At 40.6% G+C, this 22,864-nt stretch overlaps 1 protein-coding gene across 3 annotated transcripts in view; it reads right to left on the reverse strand.

Annotated features, from left to right (window-relative positions):
• AGBL1 (AGBL carboxypeptidase 1) overlaps window positions 1-22,864 on the reverse strand; it is a 698,527-nt gene that overhangs the window by 328,606 nt on the left and 347,057 nt on the right. For 2 of the 3 annotated variants that reach the window (XM_053581727.1, XM_053581726.1), the window contains exon 19: window positions 7,519-7,648. The exons of the other annotated variant lie outside the window; for it this stretch is intronic. In XM_053581727.1, coding sequence (XP_053437702.1) covers window positions 7,519-7,648 — 130 coding nt within the window. The remainder of the gene's footprint in view (window positions 1-7,518; window positions 7,649-22,864) is intronic. 3 annotated transcript variants of the gene reach the window in all.

Genomic DNA, 22,864 nt, shown 5'->3' on the forward strand with positions numbered 1-22,864 from the left:
TCAGCAGAATGCACCAGTAACTGACTCTTCATGAGACTGCCCGCCGTGGGACCTTTTATTATACGTTATAAAATGCTGGAGCAGGTTTTCTGCCATCCCAATGTTATGTCTTATAATATCCTTCTTTCCAAAATATTTCTATTACACTGAAAGAGCCCATGTGAATCAACAAAAAACACGCAGCCTGGTAGGAGGCTTTGTTTTGCATCTAACACCTTCTGGTGAGTAATAATTTTAATGCCTGCTATTTATTTGAACACCTGGCATGTGCCAGTCACTGTGCTAAGTTGCACACACACCTATAATCAGTATACGAAGCCTTGAAGGGAGGGCGTCCTCCTCACTTTACAGGGAGACCGAAGGAGGTCAAGCAGCTTGTCCACGGCTCCCTGTCAACCAGGGATGTTACACCTCACATCTGATCAGTCTGGTTTCAAAATTCTCCAGAACGAAACATTTAAAAACATTGGCTCTATCAGTGATGAAGAGTGCTATAACAGGACTGTCTATTAACGACTCTGAGCGTGAACTACCAGACCTACCATGATGCCTCATTTCAGCGATTTTCTACCCTCCGCCTCTGGCCAGGCCTCCCTCCCTGAGCTTAATGCTCAAGTCAGCTTAACAGTGAGAGGCCGCTTGCAATGAGGTCCAGGCCAACTGCTCAGGAGTTGAAACTGTTCCTTTTCCTCGGGTTTACACATCGAAGAGAGAGACACAGTGACCTGTGTGTCGCCATCACAATCCCTGGTGAGCCCTTCGCCATCCATCTCTCCCAGGTGCAGGCACACGGGCAGAGCGTTCATCTATTCCTTGTGTGTGTTAGGCTCATTCAGAGCACAAGGCTATTGGGACCCCTGTTTTCACCAGAAGGCAGGGTCTAGACTAGGCTTTTTTTTTTCTACCTACAACAGGTTTCCAAGTTGGCGGGGTAACACTTGGGGAGGGTTGGGGCACAACCCACAGCCAGCCTGCCCAGTGCAGGGAAGGAGGCCTGCCTTGGTTTTGCCCAGTTACCTGATTTGCATTCCTATCTTGGAGACTGTTGGTTGCCTCAGTCCCCAAGGTTGGACCGTGCTTTGCTCAAGGCAACCCTCATCCTTTCTGGAACCAGAACTTTGAACGCTACCTCCAGCGCCCTTGACCACATTGCTACCTCCTCCACTCACTAATCAGTCCACAGACACACACAGGCCCCTTAGGTGCCTGCATTTGCTTTGACCTCTGGCCCTCCCTCCCCGAGAACAACCTCGTCATGGCCTCTGGCCCTGTAGCCAAGTATTTCTTCCTTCCCGCATTTTCTCCAGCTCTGCACAGAGGCACCTTCACAAAGGCTGAAGGGCATCACAGTCCAGGCAACCACTCTCCTGCTTTCCCCTGCATCCTACCTCCCTGCCTCACTCCAAACTGGGAAAAAACAAAATAAAATAAAAATAGAGAATTTATTTTGACTTCTTTGAGAAATCTGACATGTCCTTTTTCTGGCATGTGGAAAATCCCAGATTTTTAGCCCCTGCAAAGCATACAAACTACATGAAAGAGACTAGCAAGGGAACAAGAAAATAAACGCCCTTTGCTTTTCAACCTACGGTTATCTGAGAAACTTTAGCAATTCACTTAAATATAGATTATTTGCATCAGTAAAAATATACACAAAGCATGGTTTCTGGTATGTTAAAGAAGCACTGTTTTATCTTTATTCAAATAGCAGGAAAGCAATTCTAAATAAAAGAATATGGAATACAATTTAAATTATTTCACCTAGGAGCTCCATGGGCATTCTGTCCCCTCCCCCACCACCACACCAAGGTTTTTTTTTTTTATTTTTTTTCCTCTTACCGTAGCCTACAGTGCCAAAAAAGTAGAATTCTAGATTTAGTACCTTAGCATGAGTCAATCAAAAATAAGCAAAAATAACACTTGTTCTTCTACTACTTGAGAGGAATGAAGTCGAGATAAAATAGTGTGTATAAAATAGCTCGAGGTCCTTGGAGACGAGGGTTATGGGAAGGGACATGTAATCCCTTTTCTTCTCTTTCCTTTGTGCCTCTTTTAAAAGAAGCTGATTAACTACAAAACATAGGCCAGAGGGAGAAAATAAGACCAGGAAAATCATTTAAGTAGCTAAAAATTCTATTCCACTGGACCCCAGAGAAGGACAAAACCAAAGTAAGCCCGCCCTGTCCCCTGGCAGAAGGCAGCCCAGTTTGTGCGAGTCGTAAATGGAAATCAATGTGCTCTTCAAAGAGCACTGAATCCCTTTACCAACATGCACTCGCAGAAGGGGAGCCCAGAGGATGGGAATCGATGCCTCTCCTAATTCTGAAGCCCCAAGTCTTTACAGCAGCACAAGGGCCAGGCCAGCTGCAATGTGGCAGCTGAGAAGAAGCTGTGCACGTGGCTTCCCATGAGCCTGCAGCACCCTCAGAGCTTCCTCTCATTCCAGAAGCTGTGCCCAACCTGCCCTCTCTGCCAGCAGCCTTGCCTCCCGGCTTTTACAGGGAGCTTCATAAACAGAAACAGATTCAATGCCTCCCGCTCACTAACTGTAGACCCTGTCTGCTTCCGTGGGCTTCTCTGCCTACCTGCCTTCTCTCTGGCTGGATCTTTCTGACTTCTGAAGAGAGGATCTTCCACGACCTTGCTACTCTGCCCGGACAATGATGTTGTTTTCCCTGACATGACTTGCATGTCTCTATCTTGGTCACTCATATTTGGGGAGCCCCTTTTGTCTCCTAGCTGCATTTCAAATCTCTGTGACTTTGCTCTGGTTTATTCATTTTTAATTAATTAATCTTATTTTTTTGAGACATAATCTCACTCTGTTGTCCATGCTAGAGTGCTTTGACATCATAGCTCAGAGCAACCTCGGACTCTCAGGTTCATGCCCATCCTCCTGCTTCAGCCTCCCAAGAAGCTAGAACTACAGGCACCCGACATCACACCCGGCCTTTTCTATTTTTAGTAGAGATGGGTCTCATTCTTTCTTAGGCTGGGCTGGTCTTGAACTCCCAAGTTCAAGTGACTCTCTCACCTTGACCTCCCACTGGTTTGTTTTTAATTTTCAGTATTTGGGTAAACGTGTACCAAAAATGAAAGACACAGATCCTGAATATATAGTTAAGTGGGTTTTGGCATAACTAACTCTTTGATCATGATATAGAACATTCACAGTATTCTAGAAAGTTCCCTCCTGGCCTTTTTTTTTTTTTTTTTTTTGAGATAGAGTCTCACTATGTTGCCCTCAGTAGAGTGCTGTGGCCTCACAGCTCACAGCTCACAGCAACCGCCAGCTCTTGGGCTTAGGCAATTCTCTTGCCTCGGCCTCCTGAGTAGCTAGGACTACAGGTGCCCGCCACAACACCTGGCTATTTTTTGTTGCAGTTGTTTAGCTGTTGTTTACCTGGCCTGGGCCAGGTTCAAACCTGCCACCTTCCATGTATGTGGCTGGCACTGTAACCACTGTGCTACGGACGCCGAGCCCCTCGTGGCCTTTATTATTCAATCCCCTTCCCCAGAGACAAACTCTTTTCTAATTTCTATCTTCATAAATTACTTTTGCCGCTCTGAAACTTCATATAAATCGATGCATTGGAGCATGCAGGCTTTAGCTTCTCCACTCAGCATGTTTCTGAGGTTCATTCATGGGACTGACTGGGTCAGTAGCTCTTTATTCGGGTTTTTTTTTGTTTTTGTTTTTTAATTTTGGTTTTGGTTACTGAAGATGAATAATACACCAAAACTTTCTATGTGTTTGGGCTTTTGAATCCAAGATCTAAGTTCTCTCACAAAAATAGAGACAGAAAATCTGGGTTCAAGAACATTGGGAAGGAGGCTTCTGGGGCCTGAGTATCACCACCTGTTGAATGAAAACTTTCTTTCTTTTGTATTATGCAGTGGCCCCAAACATAGAAAACTCCCTGGATTTCCAATTTCACAAAGCAGAAGACCTATGAGATCCTTTGAGGGAAAAAGTATTTCTCAGCCTTACTAGAGTCAGTCCCAGGGAAACCCTACCACCCGCCCCCTTTAAGTCCAGTCCACTGCCACCTTCACGCTCTCTGGTGTTTCCATAAGCCTGAGAGAAAGTGACTCCACCCACATCTGTGTTCCTATAACTCTGCCCATGGGCCTTCCTGACAGCGCTTGCTATTTTGTACCATACTAATTTCTTTGCAGACCTGACTCTTCTTTCTACCAAAGTAAACTGTGGGCTCCTCAAAGTAATAGACCATTTTTTTTAATTGGCTTTATATTGCTGGCAGCTAGCACAGCAATTTCACACACATGATGTAAGACAATGGACAAACGGATGACCGCCTGGATGGGTGGATGAAACAATCAGTGAATATCACCATATTGCCTATAAACTGAATGATTGGTCTGGTATTTGAAAGTTCCCAGTAGTCACATTCCCACTGGTCCTGGGATTTCACATTAACCCTCCCACCAGTGGGCAAATGACTGAGTAGCATCTAGAACAAGTGAGATTTCGGAGCAAGCATGTAGTGTCCTTCCAGTGCTTCAGAAAATATGTGAGTGAGAGCTGGACATTGAGCAGAGTCACAGTCAATCTTGTCATACAGCCCAAGAGCCACTCTCGTTGCCCTAGCAATCTTCCTGGTACAGGCAGGCCTGAGTGCCAGTGAGTGGCAGCCGCAGCACTTGGGCTGCGAGCAGGAGACTGATGCAACTAGCTTCGTAGCTAACTAAAAGGTGATGTTGAGCCCATTAGAGAGCTTTGTAACACTGTGAATAGCATTTAGCACTCCGCTGTTCCTCACCCACCTCTCAGATGGTCCCAGCAGGAAAGGAGTCTGTGGCTGTCATGTTTATAGCTAATTAATGTTTATTTATATTTTTAAACAAGCTTTTCACCTGTCGTGCTTTAAAATAAGTGTTCTACTCTTCAATTAGAGGTTGTCAGAGCAGAGAGGAATCCTGTGTTGTTGTGGGTGAGTGTGTGTGTATGTGTGTGTTTAAATGTGTATCACATAGGGAGTTGTTTTCTTTTAAGATTCTCTCTCTCTCCTCTTGGAGCCTAAAGCTTCCTACTCAGAGAGACACACTTTTTCCAAGTTTTGACCATGAGGTTGGTGCCCTGCTGAGTAGGTGGTGAGCTCACTTCCTGTGGGTAGCCGGCAGATGAGCAGTACCTTCTAGGATCGGGGGATAACAAGATCAGCATGAAAACGTTATATGTACATTGTAACCAGTTAGAACCGGGATTCTTAAGACAAAGAATGTGCTGTGCTTTCTGTGTAATAAAGAATTAATTCAGGTGGCGCCTGTGGCTCAAAGCGGTAGGGTGCCAGCCCCATATGCCAGAGGTGGCAGGTTCAAACCCAGCCCCAGCCCCAGCCAAAAAAAAGAATGAATTCAACAAGTATAGGGTGTTCAAATCTGCCACATTCTACAGAAAGGTCTGTTCCTTAACTGGTTCACAGAAAAGGAAAATTGTAAATATTCCTTGGAATATTCTACCAGAGACTCTCTCTCTTTTTACGTGAGGACCTGGGTCATACCAGGTGGTTGATGCTAACCAGGTGATCTTTGATGGGAGTCTCGGGTCCTGAGGTATCAGTTTGACCCCTGGAGAGGCTGGAGACTAAGTAACTAAGGTCAGCCATGTGGGGCACTCTGTGCCTATGTAACTGACCCTGGTAAAACCCTGGACACAAAGGCTAAGGTGAGCCTGGTTGGTAATATACATTGTTGCTGGTGAATTAGTACTGTTTATTTGTTCCACTGGATGGGGACATCTGGGAGCTTGCACCTTGTCTCTCCAAAACTCTGCCATCTATGCCTTTGACCTTTGCTGATTTTGATCTGTGTCTTCTCACTGTAATAAACTGGAATTACGAGCATTACAGCTGTTCTGAGTTCTGGGAGTCCTTCTAGGAATGCACTGAACCTCAGCCTAGTCTGAAGGACTGTGTAATAAAGCATAAATAATGAGGAGAAGTTGAGTTTTGGGGTAGAAAAGCACATTAGAACCACATCACAATTTTGCCATACACTTTGGGGTGACCTCACATAAATCACTTTATTTAATCTCTTTTGAGATCTAACTAAACAAGATTCTACGTTACATATATGTATCCATTTTGTAAACAAATATTTGTTGAATATGGTGATCTGTGATCACATAGCAGATTCTCAAAAAATGGTTAATAAGAGATCATTTGGCGCATATGTGAGTTTCCCTACTCTATTTTAAGTGTCTTAGGTTAAGTGAGGACTCTGAATTTGAGGTGAGGACTCTGAATACACCCTCCAAACTTTTATAGACAGGTGTGTTCACAGTTTTTAGTTAATAAATGAGCATTTTCATATGTATAATGGTTACTTTGCTGCCATTTCCCCTTTCTTATCTCTACCCAAGTCCACTGATTTCAAATAGTCTGGGTTTTTTTTTCTATCAGTTTTATAGCACCAGAGGCTTGGGAGAGCAGAGGACCTGGAAGAGTGCCAGAATCATCTTTGAAATATAATGAGTATTAGTTGTACATGAATACAATCACCTAAAGGTTTTTTTTTTTTTTTTGTGGAGACAGAGTCTCACTTTATGGCCCTTGGTAGAGTGCCATGGCGTCACACAGCTCACAGCAACCTCCAACTCCAGGGCTTAAGCGATTCTCTTGCCTCAGCCTCCCGAGTAGCTGGGACTACAGGCGCCCGCCACAACGCCCAGCTATTTTTTGGTTTGCAGTTCAGCCGGGGCCAGGTTTGAACCCGCCACCCTCGGTATATGGGGCCGGCGCCCTACCGATTGAGCCACAGGCGCTGCCCCACCTAAAGGTTTTTCAAAATACTATTTAATAGTTCTGTACACTTCCTTTCTTGTCCAATAAATGAAATATCAGAAAAACAAAAGCCTAAGAAGCAAGACAAAATATAATTCTTGGCCAGGTTTTACTAATGGATATTGAACTGATCATTTGCCTGTGTTGCATACCCCAAAGAGATATGTTGCAACTCTAGTCCCTGGTACCCATGACTGTGACCTTATTTGGAAAAAGGATCTTTGCAGATATAATAAAACTAAGATGGGCCATATTTGATTAGGGTGGGCCTTAATCCAATGACTGATGTCCTTATAAGAAGGAATTTGGGATATAGACACACTCAGAGGGAAGATGGCCCTGTGAAGACACAGAGACTGGAATTCTGCTGCCACAAGCTAAGGAGTACAAGAGATCGCTGGGAACCGTGAGAAGCTGGAGGAGCAAAGGACTCATCCCTAGAGTGGTCAGAGAGAGTGTGGCCCCAATAACACTTTGATTTCAGACTTGTAACCTCCAGAAAAGTGAGCTAAGTTTCCACTGTTTGAAGCCACCCTGCTTGTGGCAGGTCTCTGCAGCAGGCCTAGGAAATCAGTGCATCCCCCATCAGAACGTGCCGCATACAGGTCTCTGCCCTTTACCTTTGTTTTGCCTGAACAGAGTATAATCTGCCTCCTGGAAAGTAAAAGGAACCAGCCCAGGGGGCGGAGGCAGGGGGAAGCCAGTGACTCACCACGGGACTCCGGCCAAGGCTGCTGAGGTAGTGGAGGAGCCCTTTGGCGTGGTAGATGGTTGGCTGGAGATGGGCACAGGGACAGAGCCACTGTCGGTTCAGATCTTCCCCTCTCAGTGAGCATCTGTGACTGCAGAAACAAACCACATACAAATACGCACACATTTAGAAGAAAGCTGCTTGAGAAAACAAAGCCCCACGAGACAATTAAACTTATGAATCTAAGTTCTCTCTGACTTGTGCCCAACTGGTTCAATTCCAGATGTCCAGAAAGCTACAGATATGTCCTGTGAGCTTCCAAAGTGTCAGGATTATCCACAGCCTCAGAAAGAACGAGAAAACATATTTGACTTAGTACAGTGGGTTGTTGAAGTTTTAAGATGAAGTTTGAGAAATGAAGCTTTCCCCTATGTACACCCATTGAGAACCAATCTAATAAATTTCTCCAGGCTCTGGGACCTTCAGTCCTACAAACTACTAAGTTGAGGTTAATCTGTCATGCTGGGTGTGTTATCTGTGATACTCGTCTTTCCAGGTGAACCATGACTCTGCCAGGTACAAATCAGAAATGATTAAACACATGGCCTGAGATCACTTAACTGTGAGCAGGGCTTCCCACGGCGTCTGTTTGCCACTAACAGTGACACTTCCCTCGCTGTCCTCCTTCCTTCCTCAGCTAGGTACAGAATGTAGGCAGCATGACATTTATCTAATCACAATATATTTTTCAAAGATTACATACAAGAGCCAGAATGACCTCAAAATCATACAGTCCCTCATTTCAGAAATGAAAATGTTGCTATTGTAAAGTTCTGAGTTACTTTACAAAAGTGACCAGATGTTGAGTGATAGATAACACTGACTGTAATTCAGAGGGAGGACACAGGGGTGCTGCGTTGTCAGTAGAGGGATCCTAACCACCCCCGCCACCACCACTCCCAGGAATAACCAGTGCAGACCATGCCCAGGGGAGGGTCACAGCAGCCCTGCTGAGAGGGGTTCACTCCATAGGGCTGAGAGGCAAAGTGCCGAGTGGGAGGATCAGCATGCTTCTCCCTCCCTAGCCCTCCAGCACACTCCCCTCCTCTGCCCAGCAACCCCATCCTTCCATATTTCCTCTCAATGGGGTTTGCTCACACTTCCTCCGAGTAATGGTGTCTGCTGGCCCTTTGCTGGAACTCCCCCATCTCCATCAAGCGGTCAACCCAGCAGGGAAATTTCCTTTGATTTCTCAGCTGTTGCATTCCACTGCTATTTGTTGCAATAGCATCCTAAGGTCCCCTTGATCGGAGTGTTTATAAAACCATCTTGAATGGGTTTTTACTTTTACTTCTCTTGCCTTCATGATTAGACTAGGAACTTCCTGGAAGCAAGAGCACTCTCCTGGTCACCATCAAAATCCTAATACAGTAACTGTCAAAACTGGTATTGAGTAAATAATTTGGGATGAATGAATACACTTACTCTTAAATGTAGAAGCAGATTAATCTTCTGTATTTTTTAAACACAATTTTCGATAAACCTTGGAGGCCAAAAAAAGAAAGTTCAGCCTTTTCCTTTCACCACTTTTTCATCTCCCTGTTTCCGCAATTGTCTTTAAATATTAGCCACCTGATGCTTGCCAGAACCGCTGACAGCTCACTGGAACCCCCAAACTTTTAGATTAATCACTTATCCCAATTTCTCCGTTAAAAATATTTTGACTTGAGATATGGTAGATTTTGTGCCTCTTCCTCTCTACCTTTTTTGTTCTTTCCCTGCTTTTATTCCTCCCTTCCTCTTTCTAATAACAACAACATCTAGAAACAGAATTTCTCTGCTCTGCCTGATGGCCAAGGACAAAGGCAAAGTATGACGCATATCTTTAATACCAACAGCAACAGGGAGGAACAGGCAGCCCAGACTTGCTCCTGAGCATATTTGCTCTGTTTAAATGGAATTTCTTTTCTCAAATCAAGATATTTGTAGGCACAACATCCCGGGGCCTCACGATTCTCTTTAACTGCTTTGTGATTCTCCTTGCCTTGACCTGAATTCTCATCAACACTGGGGATTTGTTTTTCTTTGTAACATTGACTGTGATAAAATCAGCTGAAGCTCTTGAAAAGCATTTCTGTTTGTAAAAATGCAAGTGTTCTATGTGTCCCACAGCCAGCAATTCTGCATCAGCTCTCTCTACATCTTCTTTCCCCATGCTCCATACAAACCAAGTTCAGGGGCAAAGTCTACATGGAAAGGGCTTGTGGGTTACCATGTAGCAGAAATACAATCCGAGACTATGATTCCCAAAAAGAGAAACAATAAAAATTTGTACTGCAACCAAAAGCGGTCCAAGTTTTGGGTGAGAAGACCTAGATTCAACTCCCAGCTGTCACCAGGCATGGGGCTTATCTGGGGCCTCTTTGAAAGTCACCATTCTTGAATGTGGGGGGAAAAAAAAAAGAGAGAGAGAGAGATGCCTAACTTCCCTCCCAGGCTTATTTTAAAGATCAAATGAAATAATGCCTACTTTATATATCTCCATGGAGAAATACCTGTATGACTCTAGCTGCACCTGTGTCAGTGTCTGTGACTGTATCCACATCTGTACCCATATTTGTACCAACATCCACATCTTCATCTATATCTGTGATGGTCTGCATTGCCTCGCACCACTTTGACTGTGTTCATTGGTTTCTTACCTCATCCTAACTTTTTTTCTGTATAAAGAATAATCAGGTAGTTACATGCAGGGCAAATGTGCAGGGGAATAACCTTAGTGAGGGCCCTCAACAACAGGCTGTGCACAGTTTTAAGTAGCAGATCATCTGAGCACACTTAAGGGTAGAGGCAGTGGGCCAAACAGAAAAGAATTCATCTAATAAAAAATGCAAAAGAATAATAAATAGAGATCACTGATTGGAATTTGGGCTGTTGAACATTGCAGAGGAGAGTATGTCATCTAAGATTATCAAAGGACATAAATTTGGAGAGAAATTTGATCCATGCAAGACCTATAGATGTTTGGGAAACTCTAAGTTCAAGGCAAATTCTGTTTGTTCGTCTTGCGGGGTGGAGGCAATGAATTATTCCACTTGGTATCCATAGGTCATATGGTTTGGAGAAGCCCATTTGATTGTATTTCTACTCAGGAATCTCTGTGTGGCTATGATTTTGACAGCATCTCTGCATGTGCCTATGGCCTGGGCAGTTCCTATGTCTATGCAATTGCATGGATTATTACAATATATACCAAACCTAACTTGAGTGTCTTTCCTTTTAAAGCAAACCCACTGCCTCCAATATCCAAATCCACTTGGCATTTTGTATTAATAATATCAGACATTCATTGCAGTCAGAGGAATTGTTGCTGTTCTTCCCAGGGATTTGTTTTAAGCATTTGAAGATAAAATGCACCCCATCTTATTATCTCCTATAGCATCTCTGAAATGACAGCTGCTCCTTCTATGTGGAGAGAATTAGCAGATGGACGGCTATGAATGGCTGGCAATAAATTCAGTGCCTATAATTTCTGAAAAGCAGTCATCTCTCAAATGGACTATGAAGTCCTGCTTTGCTTCTAGGAAGAATAAAATGATGATCATTGCCACAGTTGTCCTTCCATGTCTATGGATATGGAGGGCTGACTCTCCCGCACCACTTTTAACAAGGGACTTGAACATGGATGAATTTTGCTATCTGCCAATGGAGGGAAGGGTGTCCTGGAGCCAATCCCTTTCAAATACCAAGGGATGACTCTATTTTTTCCCCCACTGGAAATTGCAAATTTATAGAGAAAAATCATCTACTTCCTTTTGGTATCACAGGTGCAGCATTTGATCTAACTAGTTTTCCTCTTTTGTAAAGCTTTAGCTTAAATACAGTCTACTTCAGGATAAATATTGTATCCACAAATGTGCTCAAATATCCAGTTTCTCTAGGCATGTTGCAGTTTTAGTCTTGAAATTTCTGCCTCCCAGGAAACCATCAGCAAATGTGAACTGAATGTTTGATCGCCCTGCCTGGATCCTCAATCTAGGAGGTGTTGCAAAGCTAGGATTCCTAATGGAAAATGGCATGCAATGCTTTACACTGACTTTGAGTATTTTTAGGTGGACCTGCCATACTCAATTCGGGCTTGGGCACCTTCAGTCCCTATCTTTACATTGATTATTTCACATACACATAATCAGCCTTATCTTTTATGCCATAGCAGCCAATCCCTAGGACGTCTTTAATCTTTAAAACTGAGGTTTTGGGCTCAGCAACCATAGCACAGTGCTTACGGCACCAGCCACATACACCAAGGGTGGCGGGTTGGAACCAGGCCCAGGCCAGCTTAACAACAATGACGACTGCAACAAAAAATAGCCAGGCATTGTGGCAGGTGCCTGTAGTCCCAGCTACTTGGGAGGGTGAGGCAAGAAAATCACTTAAGCCCAAGAGTTTGAGCTTGCTGTGAGCTGTGATGCCATGGCATTCTACCCAGGTTGACATAGTGAGACTCTGTCTAAAAAAAAAAACAAAAACTGAGGTTTTGGGGGATATATGTCTTCTCTTTAAGGAAAAAGAAGATGACTCTGATCTCCAGAAAATACAATCATGCTATAACCAAACAAAAGCATCTCAGCTGAAACTGTCAGAGTGATTCAACAGCATCAGTCCTCAGAGGTCACTGAACAGAAACCACCAACTGCATGATATTTTGAGTAAAGGGTAACCTTAAAGGCCAGACACTCTACAGGGAAATGATGTCACTAAAAATCTCTCTTTTAACATTAATCATGGATCATATTTATATGCTAAGAACAGGAATCACCCAGGGCCTTGGAAACAAGTAATGCAACCAAGCAAACCTGACACTAAGAAAGGGCCAAAAGTCAGAAAAAGAAAGAGAAAGAATGAGTCAGTTTCCAAAAGAGAATCTATAAAGCAACAGTCAAATAAAAGATGATTTTAAAAATCTCCCGACCATCCGTGACTGAAAAATGGAACGACGGTGCCCATCAGACTGAATGAATAATGGCAGGCTGGATAATCTTAGTGCCCCCAGCACAACAAGCTCTGGAGCCTACAGAGAGGCAGCGTGTCTGAGACTAAGCGAGTAGCTTCACCATTCCCTGCACATCCTAGGAACAGGAGGCAGCGAGCGGGAGGAGGAGAACACCTACAAAGGCAAAGGGAAGCATGAAAGCTTCGAGAACAGGACAGAACAGCAGGGGCACTGCTGGCCCAGAGCTTTTCAAAATAAACATTGCTTGGATGAAGAAAAGGAAGACAGAGAAAAGAAGTAAAAGAGGCAGCTTTGGTAGTAAAAGAGGCAGTCTATGGTAGTTCCAAAGCTCAAAACAAGGGCTACCAGAGACGTATTACGATGTTTGGTACATTTTCGTCGCACAAGGTGCTCAGAGAGTCAATCAATAATCTGGAGAGCCGGGGAAGAGCAGAGGCTCTTCCTCCACCTGTCCAGGACCCCAGGACGGGGTGTCCAGAGAGGCACAGAGCTGAGGAAAGGGAAAGGTGGAGTCTTTAAAAGATGGGCCACAAGAACTGACATGGGTTCAGATGTCATCTTGGTTAAAGAACTTACCCAAAATTGATCTTTGACCTAGGTCAGTCTAAATCTAAACTAGTTGTTCTTTATGTCCCTACTCCTCAAAGTACTGTCACCAGCCAGGAGCAAAGCGTTACCTGACAGTCTATTAGCTATGCAGAAACTTGGGCCCCACCTCCTCATCTGAGTTTTAACAAGATCCGAAGGGAACATGTGTGCACAGTAAAGTGAGGAAGTAGCGCTTCATCCTGGACCTTAAGGACAGACAGAAACTTAACATTTCCAAAGGAATCATGTGCTTCATAAAGGGGTCATTGCCCCACCCTTCCAGGGACTAGAAAACGTGGTATTGAAAATTTCCTGCATCTCACCTGGAACAGAGCCAGCTCCCAAAGCTTGGAGCAAAGCCCTACACACACCTGCCCTCATTTTCCCCATTATTGTATTATTTTCTCATATTTTAATTTGCAGAACAATATAGTTAAGATTAAAAGGTGTTTTCTCCGAGTTATTATCACTATTATTTTTTTTTTTGAGACAGTCTTACTCTGTCTCTCTAGATAGAGTGCTGTGGCATCATAGCTCATAGCATCTTCAAACTGTTGGGGTCAAGCAATCATCTTGCCTTGGTCTCTCTAGTAGCTAGAACTGCAAATGGGAGTTACCTGACTGATTTTTCTATTTTTAGTACAGATGGGGGTCTCACTCTTGCTCAGCCTAGTCTTATACTCCTGAGCTCAAGCAATCCACCCACCTCATCTTCTCAGGGTGCTAGGATTCACGGGAGTGAGCCACCACTCCCAGCCTCTCTAAGTTATTTTGGCAAGTCTGATTTCCTAATATCATTCAAATATCCAAGGGACAATACAGGGTGTCCAATCTTTTTTTTTTTTTCTCTCTGCAGCACATTAGTAGAAGAAGAATTGCCTTGGTCCACATATTAAATACATATACTAAAAAGTCTGTACATAATTTTTGTGACATCCAACACCACAGATAAGCAAAAAAAGTCCTCACAAAGTCAGCAAGCAGCCCACCGGCCACAGGTTGGACACCTCTAATTTAATACCTGATTTAATAGATCACAGGATCTGGATGACTTCAACTGAAATAGGCTCAGCCCAGATTCAGGGGTGAGCCAGCTAGGCTGCAAATATAAGGAAACCTACCTTATAGTACAATTTGTACCAATCAAGATAGGTAATCAGTTAATTCATACTTTTACACAGCACTTGCCCTTGTAGACAAATGACTCAATAAAAATAAATATTACTTCTTTTAAAAGAGTCAACAGGGGTGGCGCCTGTGGCTCAGAGGGTAGGGCACAGGCCCCATATACCTAGGGTGATGGGTTCAAACCCAGCCCCAGCCAGCTAAAACAGCAGTGCCAACTGCAACAAAAATAGCTGGGCGTTGGGGTGGGCAGCTGTAGTCCCAAGCCCTTGGGAGGCTAAGGCAAGAGAATCGACCTAGCCCAAGAGCTAGAGGTTGCTGTGAGCTATGACGCCATAGCACTCTACCGAGGGCAGCAAAGTGAAACTCTATCTCAAAAAAACAAGTCAACACTTTAATGTAAAAGTTTCTGATATTGACAGTGATGAAGAGCTCTTGGCCTTCCATAATGTATAAATATCATAAATTTGTTCACCAGTACCTAAAATTTCTTGTGCCTTAAGAATGTTCCTATGTTTTGTGATTATTTGTTACATAAAATGTCTTATACTATATGTTAAAAACTAAACACTAAAATTCTTTATAATAAAAAAGCAAGTACCTCAGTACAAACAAATAAAAATTTGAATTATAAGTTAAAATGAAAGATTTGTTTTTTCTGAAAGTTAGGGCCAAAAACATGGGTGTACCTTATACATAAGGGTGCATTGTATGGTAAAATACATAAGATCTTGAAACTAACAGCTACTAAAGGCCTGATCCACACAGGCCTAACTCCATGAAAACTTGTCAACCACACATGCAGGTGGACGGTGAAAACATAAACTGTGCCACCAATTTTAAGGCCAGCCAGTCAAAAATCACTTAAAGTCACCTATTCCAACTAGCCAACATGTTTAACAAACTTAATGTAATTTACCAGATATGAGATAGAAGTTATCACATTTCTGAAATTTTAAATTGTTTACTCACAAAAAGTTGATAGAATGAAAAATTAAACCCAAAAAAAGGAACTCATCATTATTTCTATAATGATTAAAATAAACAAAAATCCTTTGAAAAATATTCAACACGTACTTCTGATAAAGACCATAAAAAAAATTGAATACTATATCACACACACTCACACACACACACACACACACACTCCTAAAGCTAGGAATTCTAAAAGTCTTAAAGGAAGAATCTTATTAATGGACAAATACTAGAGGAATTTCCATTAAGATCAGGAACAAGATAATGAGGATCCCTCTTTCTACAACTATTCAACATATAATTAGAAGTATATACAACACACATAGTCAAGAGGCATCAAATGAAAGCGTACAAATTGGTAAAGAAAACATGTATCTATTTGCAGATACAGCTACCTGGAAAACCCTAGACACCCAATGATTTACTCAGACGATAAAAGAATTGAGTGAGGTGGCTGTGCATAATATCGGCACACAAAAGTAAATATTCATGCAGAAGAGCAGTTGAGTTATTCAGTGCACTTGCACTCACAACGTGAGGTGTTATGCAATTGTTAAAAAAAGAACGTGAACTGATATAGAGGGGAGATTTTTACAATACATACTTAAATGATAAAAAAATACATAGTTGAGTGATAAAATATCATACGTAAGAATGAAGGGGACCGAAAACACACATTCATGTTTTCCTTCGTGCAAAGTATACGGGGATGATAAATCAGACATCAGTAAGTCTGATTTAAAGAATGGGTGAGTGGGAATGAGGAAAGAAGGATGAGAGGTAAGTGTCAGTTTTCTGAGCACACCTTCTTATTAGTTCCAGCTTTTATAACCATGACAATGTTTCAGATATTCATAGGGATAACCAAACATAATTAAACATGAGAGAGTCATGGAGAAAATCCATGTGGGCTACAAAACATTTATAAATGAACATAAATTTTTTGACAAATAAACAACACCGAAGGAAGCATGAAAATAAAAACTGACCTAGCTAACATTAGAAAACAGAATTTTGGCTCTCTACTATAATGCTAAATTTTGAAAAGGACAAGATAACAAATTTGTTTTTCACAGCAGTTTGCAGTTCTGAGCTAGCAGTTCTAAAACTCCTTTGCATGTATTATTAGGATTGAGTAAATAAGTAAATCAGTTATGAATAAAAACAGCCAGGTTTCTCACTGTCACAGAAAGGAATTACAAATAAGGAATTAACTCTGTGATGTTATATTGGAATCAGAGGCATCAGCATGAGCCCGTGGTATTACATAAACAGATAGGTGGAGAAAGAAATGGATATAAACGCGTATGTGTGTGTTCACACGTCTATTTCCTAGCTCCGTCTACTGGAAGGACTTAAAAAAGTAACACTCTGGTGGCAAGAAATGTATCTAATACCCAGATCTCAATTTCTAATCCAATTTAAAACGAACAAACGAGCTGGAACATATTCTTCTTAGTAAAGTGTCTCAAGAATGGAAGAAAAAGTACCCAGTGTACTCACCCTTATTATGAAACTAATGTAGGACCTCCACATGAAAGCTATAACCCAGTTACAACCTAAGAATAGGGAGAAGGGGGAAAGGGAGGGGAGGGAGGTGGGAGGTAGGTGGAAGGAGGGGGATTAATGGGATTACACCTGCGGTGCATCTTACAAGGGTATATGTGAATCCTAGTAAATGTGGAATGTAAGGGTCTTGGCAAAATAACTGAGAAAATGCCAGGAAAGCTATGTTAACTAGTGTGATGAAAATGTGTCAAACGGTCTATGAACCAAGTGTACAGTGCCCCATGATCATACTAATGTGCACAGCTACGATTTAATAAAATAAATAAATAAATAAATAAATATAAAACGAACAAACAGAAAACAGGGCTACTTGGGGAAATGCTTGGTTCAGCAGTAGGGTATACGAAAGGAAGAATATTAGTCTAAAATATGTCCTGGTGCCAGAAAGTAAGGAACTACTTAAGAATAATGGAGACACATTGAACTAATACAGATATCAGTTCTAAGGGATCCCCAATGTTCAAATTTAAGATTAAAATAAAATAAAATAATAAGTATACTAATAGAATAAAATAATAATAATACTATTATAACCCAAAGAATGAATTAAATATACTTATATATAAATATAATATACATATATATTTTATATGTATGTATTGTTATACATTCATATAAATACATACTGATATAAGTAAATAGCTCTACATTTTAGTAAAATTCCAATTAATAAATATAAAAGAAAAATTAAAAAGCTATCATTTAGCAAAAACCACAGTAATAAGTATTGCAAGCAAGAGTCATCAATGAATGCTAAAATTAGTGGTATTAGAAAGTATGGTAAGCGACAGAATATTTACATACTCAGAGCATTTCCCCACAAGACAGCTACGAATTCTGAAAGGAATACTAGAAACTTTATGGTGGAGAAGCCTAGAAGATCTCTCTTTAATCAAATGATCAAAGTAAACATCGCCATCAGTGAGGCACATTAAAACTTCATCAGTTTGTTGTGTTTCAAATTGTATTTAAAACCAGCACATTGTACCCCGTAAATGTATTATTGTACACAGCTATGATTTAATAAAAATATGTACAAAAAGAAAAACAAAAAATCTTCATGCCCCTGAGAAGGGTACAACATCACCTGTGTGGTCTTCTTGCTGAAGAATACAAAATCACTACTTATTTATGAGGAAATATCAGACAAACTCAAATCAATCTATACTTTTTAAATAATTGACTGGTACACTTCAAATATGCAGGATCAATAAACAAAAAAATGAGGAATTATTCTAAATTGGAGGAGATGGAGAAGATATTAAAACTAAGGCAATGTCATAATCCTGGAAAAGGATATTATTGGGACAATGGGTAAAATCCAAACAATGTATGTAAAGTAATGAATACTAGTGTATTCATGTTCACTTCCTGATTTTAATCATTATATTATAGATATGTAAGATGCTAGCATTTGAGTAAGCCAAGTGGAAAATATACAGGAATTTTTAAACTATTATTATAACCTTTTAGCAGGCATAAATTATTTCAAAGTAAACATTTAAGATACTGTTTAAAGTTATAATTTGAAAAAATGGATGAAACTCTGTAATTCATGTTAAAATAATGTAAGTAAGAAGTAGAAAAACTGAAAAATGATGTGACAGCTCAAGAAATAGTCAGAAAAAGGAAATACCATTTTTCAATGAAAACTAGCCCAGAAAGAACACAAGAGTATGAATAAATAGAACAAAAATGCCTTGAGAGAAAAATGTGAAATGAAAAACATGTTTCAGTCCTAAGGAAATGCACAAAGAAATAAAAAGGATTCAAGACACAGTGACAAGTATTGAAGATAGGTAAAGAATCGCCAATGTGCAAAGAATAGTAGGCCCTGAGAAAGAGAAAAAAAAGCCAGGGATTGGATTAAACACTAAAACCTATATTTAGAAAATTTTGATGAAATAATAAAAACTACACACTGAAGTGGTATGTCATGTGTCTAAAAATACTGCTCCAGGAAAACCAACACTAAGATACAATCTAGTAATATCACTGGAGTTTAAGGAAAAAACTCATTAGCAACCCAGTTAAGAGGATATTACTTACAAAGGAAAAATTTGATTATCCTTTCTAATGACAATACTTCAAAAGAAAATTGAAGAGGGATATTCTAAGAATTAAAGAAGATATTTAAAGAAAGAAAATGTGAGACAAAGATTTTATATCCAGAAAAACTGATCTTCAAAGATAAAGAGGTACAAGACAATTACCAATATTCAAGAACCCAGAGAGTATTATTCCTCGTGAGCCACCTTTGGAGATACAGTAGACAAAAAACTCAGACAAGCAAAATGACCAGGGAGAGATGGACGTTTTCAATGTTTTTAAAAGTAATTTGAAGATACCTCTGCCATAGCATTTATTTCACATTACTCACTTCCTCCTCTAGAAGTTCAAAAGACAAGATATTGTCTCCTCCATTTCTGAGTCCTAGACCCTGAAAGAGTGCCTGGCACAAAGAAATTATTTAATGAACTAAATTAACATGAATAAAACGGCACTTAATTACATAGTATTAAAGGTCACAAATGAACTGTACTCAATAAATCTTAGTTAAATTGAACGGAAAAGGAAAATAAATTCTTTTTGACACCACAAAAGCAAGAACACAGTATTCTCATTAGTATTTATTTTTATCTTAGTTATCTCATCTGTGATGTAGAATAGAACTTATTATATTTCTTTTAATACTGACATTTCTTATCAACATGTGAAAAAAAAAAATGAGTCTCATCTCATCCTTTTATTTGAGGCCATCTGAGCATCCAAAACTGCTCTTCCTCCTTATCACCATCACAAATCACTACCCCCATCATGGTCATCACCATCTCCACCACCACTGCAGCTAACGTGCTCTGAGCCCTGACTTTGACCATGCCTTTGGTTAACTGCTCACATGCGTCATTCCTTCTAACCTTCATAAAACCCTGTAGGCATTTATAATCGCAATTCCCATTTTACAGATGGGGTTAAGTCATCTATCTAAGGTCACACAGTTAGACTAGCTTCCAAATCAAGAGAAAACCATGTAATGCCAATGAGTGTTGCTTTATAAGAGGCCCAACGGTCTTAACCCTTTGATCAACATTATATATCCGATGTTTCAAAGGATGAAAAGTGGGAGGAAACTTGCAGAAATAGTCTTTCCCTCCCACAGCCACACGAACCAATGCCTCTAGATCCATGTGACTTGCACACTGAACTTCAGAGTTGAATTTAGTTTGAAAAAGGAATTTCACGGCTTAATACGTATTATAAAAATTGATGACCCGTGAGTCTGAGGCCATGACTTGATCATGAGCCTTAGCAATCTTTTGACAGCTTTATCTCCAGTTTTCTTATAAGTAAAATTAATACTCCTCTTCACATCTGATAAGTTGGTGGAAGGCACAAAATTATATTCAAAAGATAATTATGGCACATGTATACCATGGAATAGTATTCAGCCCTAAAAAAGATGAAGGCTTTATCTGGATGGATTTGAAGAACATGCTCGTAAGTAAAGTATCACAAGAATGGAAAGGCAAGTATCCAATGTTCTCAATACAACATGAAACCAGTAGGTGAATAACTACATGCCCCCATGAGAGAAAAACACAGCCACATTCAAGTAGGGGGGAAAAAGGGAGGAGAGAGCAGGAAGGAGGAGTTTTGGTGTGTTATCACCTAACAGGTACAATGTAGAGGTATATGGCACACTTCTTGGGCAAAGGACTCAACTACAACTTAAACTTTACCTAACAAATACAAACTGTGTAAGCTAATCATTTGTACCCTTATATCAATCTGAAATTTTAAAAAAAGTAGCATCCGAATATATACAATTACAACGTATTTATTAAAGTAGAGAAATAAATAAAATCAATGTGTTTAAAAAAAGAGTGCTATATAAAAAATACCATCCACTAATTTACCAAATATTTATTGTTCACCTAAAACACCTACCATGTGTCTGGTGCTCTTTTCATGCTGAGGACTACAACAGTGAATAAGCCCTTCTAGGATTTACATTCTGGGAATTTACATTATCAAGAAGCAGCTCAAGGCAGAGGTCATGTCTGTCTTGTCTCTTAATTTCTCAGCACCAACCCAACACAGCAATCAGCAGGTGGTAGGCAGTGAACTCATCTTTATCTGAGGAATAAATGAAACTCGACTCCCCATTCTACTGCTGTCAGAACATTTTTCCTCTGGATGGTCAATATCTAAATTAAAACTGCAGCCTTTTTTTTTCTGGCAATTCAACAGATTTAATTATAGAATATTGATTATTACTGATGATCTCCATCTCAGCTGGGGTCACCTCTGTGCTGCCACAGTCCGCTTTACATTAAAAGTCACTGTATTTCCCTGGTTGGAGAGAAACTTTTAATAGAAATTTCTCATGTAATTCTCAAAACCATTAAGAAAAACAAAAACTGTTTTCTATAAAGTTGCAGTGGGATTTCCATGCTCCTATCTCTAAAGCACAGTTAATTAAAAAAAAAAAAAAAGTTTGCAGCCAAGATCTCCCAAAAAAAGCTCTGAAATTAGGGTCCGTTAATGAACTACAAGACCTTATATTTCTTGGAAAGAATTCCTAGCTCCTTTTTCCTTTTTCTGTATCTCAGAGGTTTCTTTCATATTAGGGTAAATTTTCCTTATGGACCAGAAAAAAGACTGGACATTTACATCTCCCCAAAGAGTTCGTCAAGCCAAAAGATATCTCTAGAGAGTGACGACTCTTCCCTTCCCTGCTTATGAGTCGAGGTAGAAAAGGTGATTCTTCTGCTTTCTCATGAGGATGTCAATGTGTGTAACTCTGCAAATAATAAAATCCAGATGAGTTCTTTGGGCTAAATAGCACAGATAATGGAAATATAATTTCTGTTGATTGAAGCTTTCCCCCCATCCCCTGAAGTCAGTGCTAACTACCAATACCATCCCAAGGAAAAGGAGTGGAAAGAATTATTCTGGGATTCGGATGTTCCTTCTCCTCAAAGTCCTGGTAGAGGGAAATGGATAGCACTCAGAGTGCCAAAGAGGAAGGTGGAAAACAAACAGAGCTTTCATCTTGCCTTTGACACTTGCTCCAATGTGGTCTTCGTTTTGCTTGGCTAAGAGATGTCACTTTTTTCCTTTCCGTTTTTTTTTTAAAGCAGATTAGACCACATGAAACTCTATCCAAAGTGACCTTCTCCTTGAAAAACACATAATTCTAGATAAATCCATGCAAAAGAAAAGAGAAAGTGAGGAGGGAGGGAGAGAGGATGAGGATGCAGGCTACAGATTTTATCTTTCGAAATACAAGTTCAAAAAGAAGAAAACTGCCCAGGGTTTATCACCTCACATCTAGATTGTAGCAACTACCTCCGCCCTGTTTTGTTTATCTCCTGTTTCACATAAAGTTTCTCCTTGAATTTGACATAATTATAAGCTTATATTCAAATCCTTTCAGTGCCTTCTCATGATCTATGTGTGAACTACAGGCTGACGTTCAAAATTTTCTACAAATAGGCTCAGCTCACCAAACCGACTGAATCTTTTATTTCTGCCCAAAACAAATCCAGTCCCCCAAGCATACCAGGCTGCCTCGTCCATCCCGGGACCATATGTGCTCTCCCAACTCTGAAATCCTCTCAAAGGCTGGGAGAACCTGTCTGCAGGCCACATCCTTGTCTTCTGCCCATCTCTTTCTTAGTGTACCCCCTTCATGAGACTTTCTTTGACTACAATCCATAGCAATTTTTCCAACCTCTAAACTTCCATGAGGAAACAAGATGCTAAAAAGTTCAGGAGCCATGCCACCAGGGTGCTTGTGTGATGGGAGTCTGGTTCTATCACTTGCTGTATAAATCTAGTCAAATTCGTTAACTTTGCTACATTTAAGACTCCACGGAGTCAGTGAGAAATACTTCTGCCTTTTCATTTTCTGCATAAGGGTAACATTAATGTCTAAGCTGCAGGATTTTTGTCTGTCTGTTTCTTAGAATTCAGTGACATAACTCACTAAAGGCACTTAGCAAAATGCTTAGCACATGATTATTGATGAACAAATGTTTGCATTTTTTTAAGCAGTTCCTTCTAGTACTCCCATGTGTATCACTTTCAAAT

Source organism: Nycticebus coucang, chromosome 2 (genome assembly GCF_027406575.1).
Source record: "Nycticebus coucang isolate mNycCou1 chromosome 2, mNycCou1.pri, whole genome shotgun sequence".
NCBI classification, from domain to species: domain Eukaryota; kingdom Metazoa; phylum Chordata; class Mammalia; order Primates; family Lorisidae; genus Nycticebus; species Nycticebus coucang.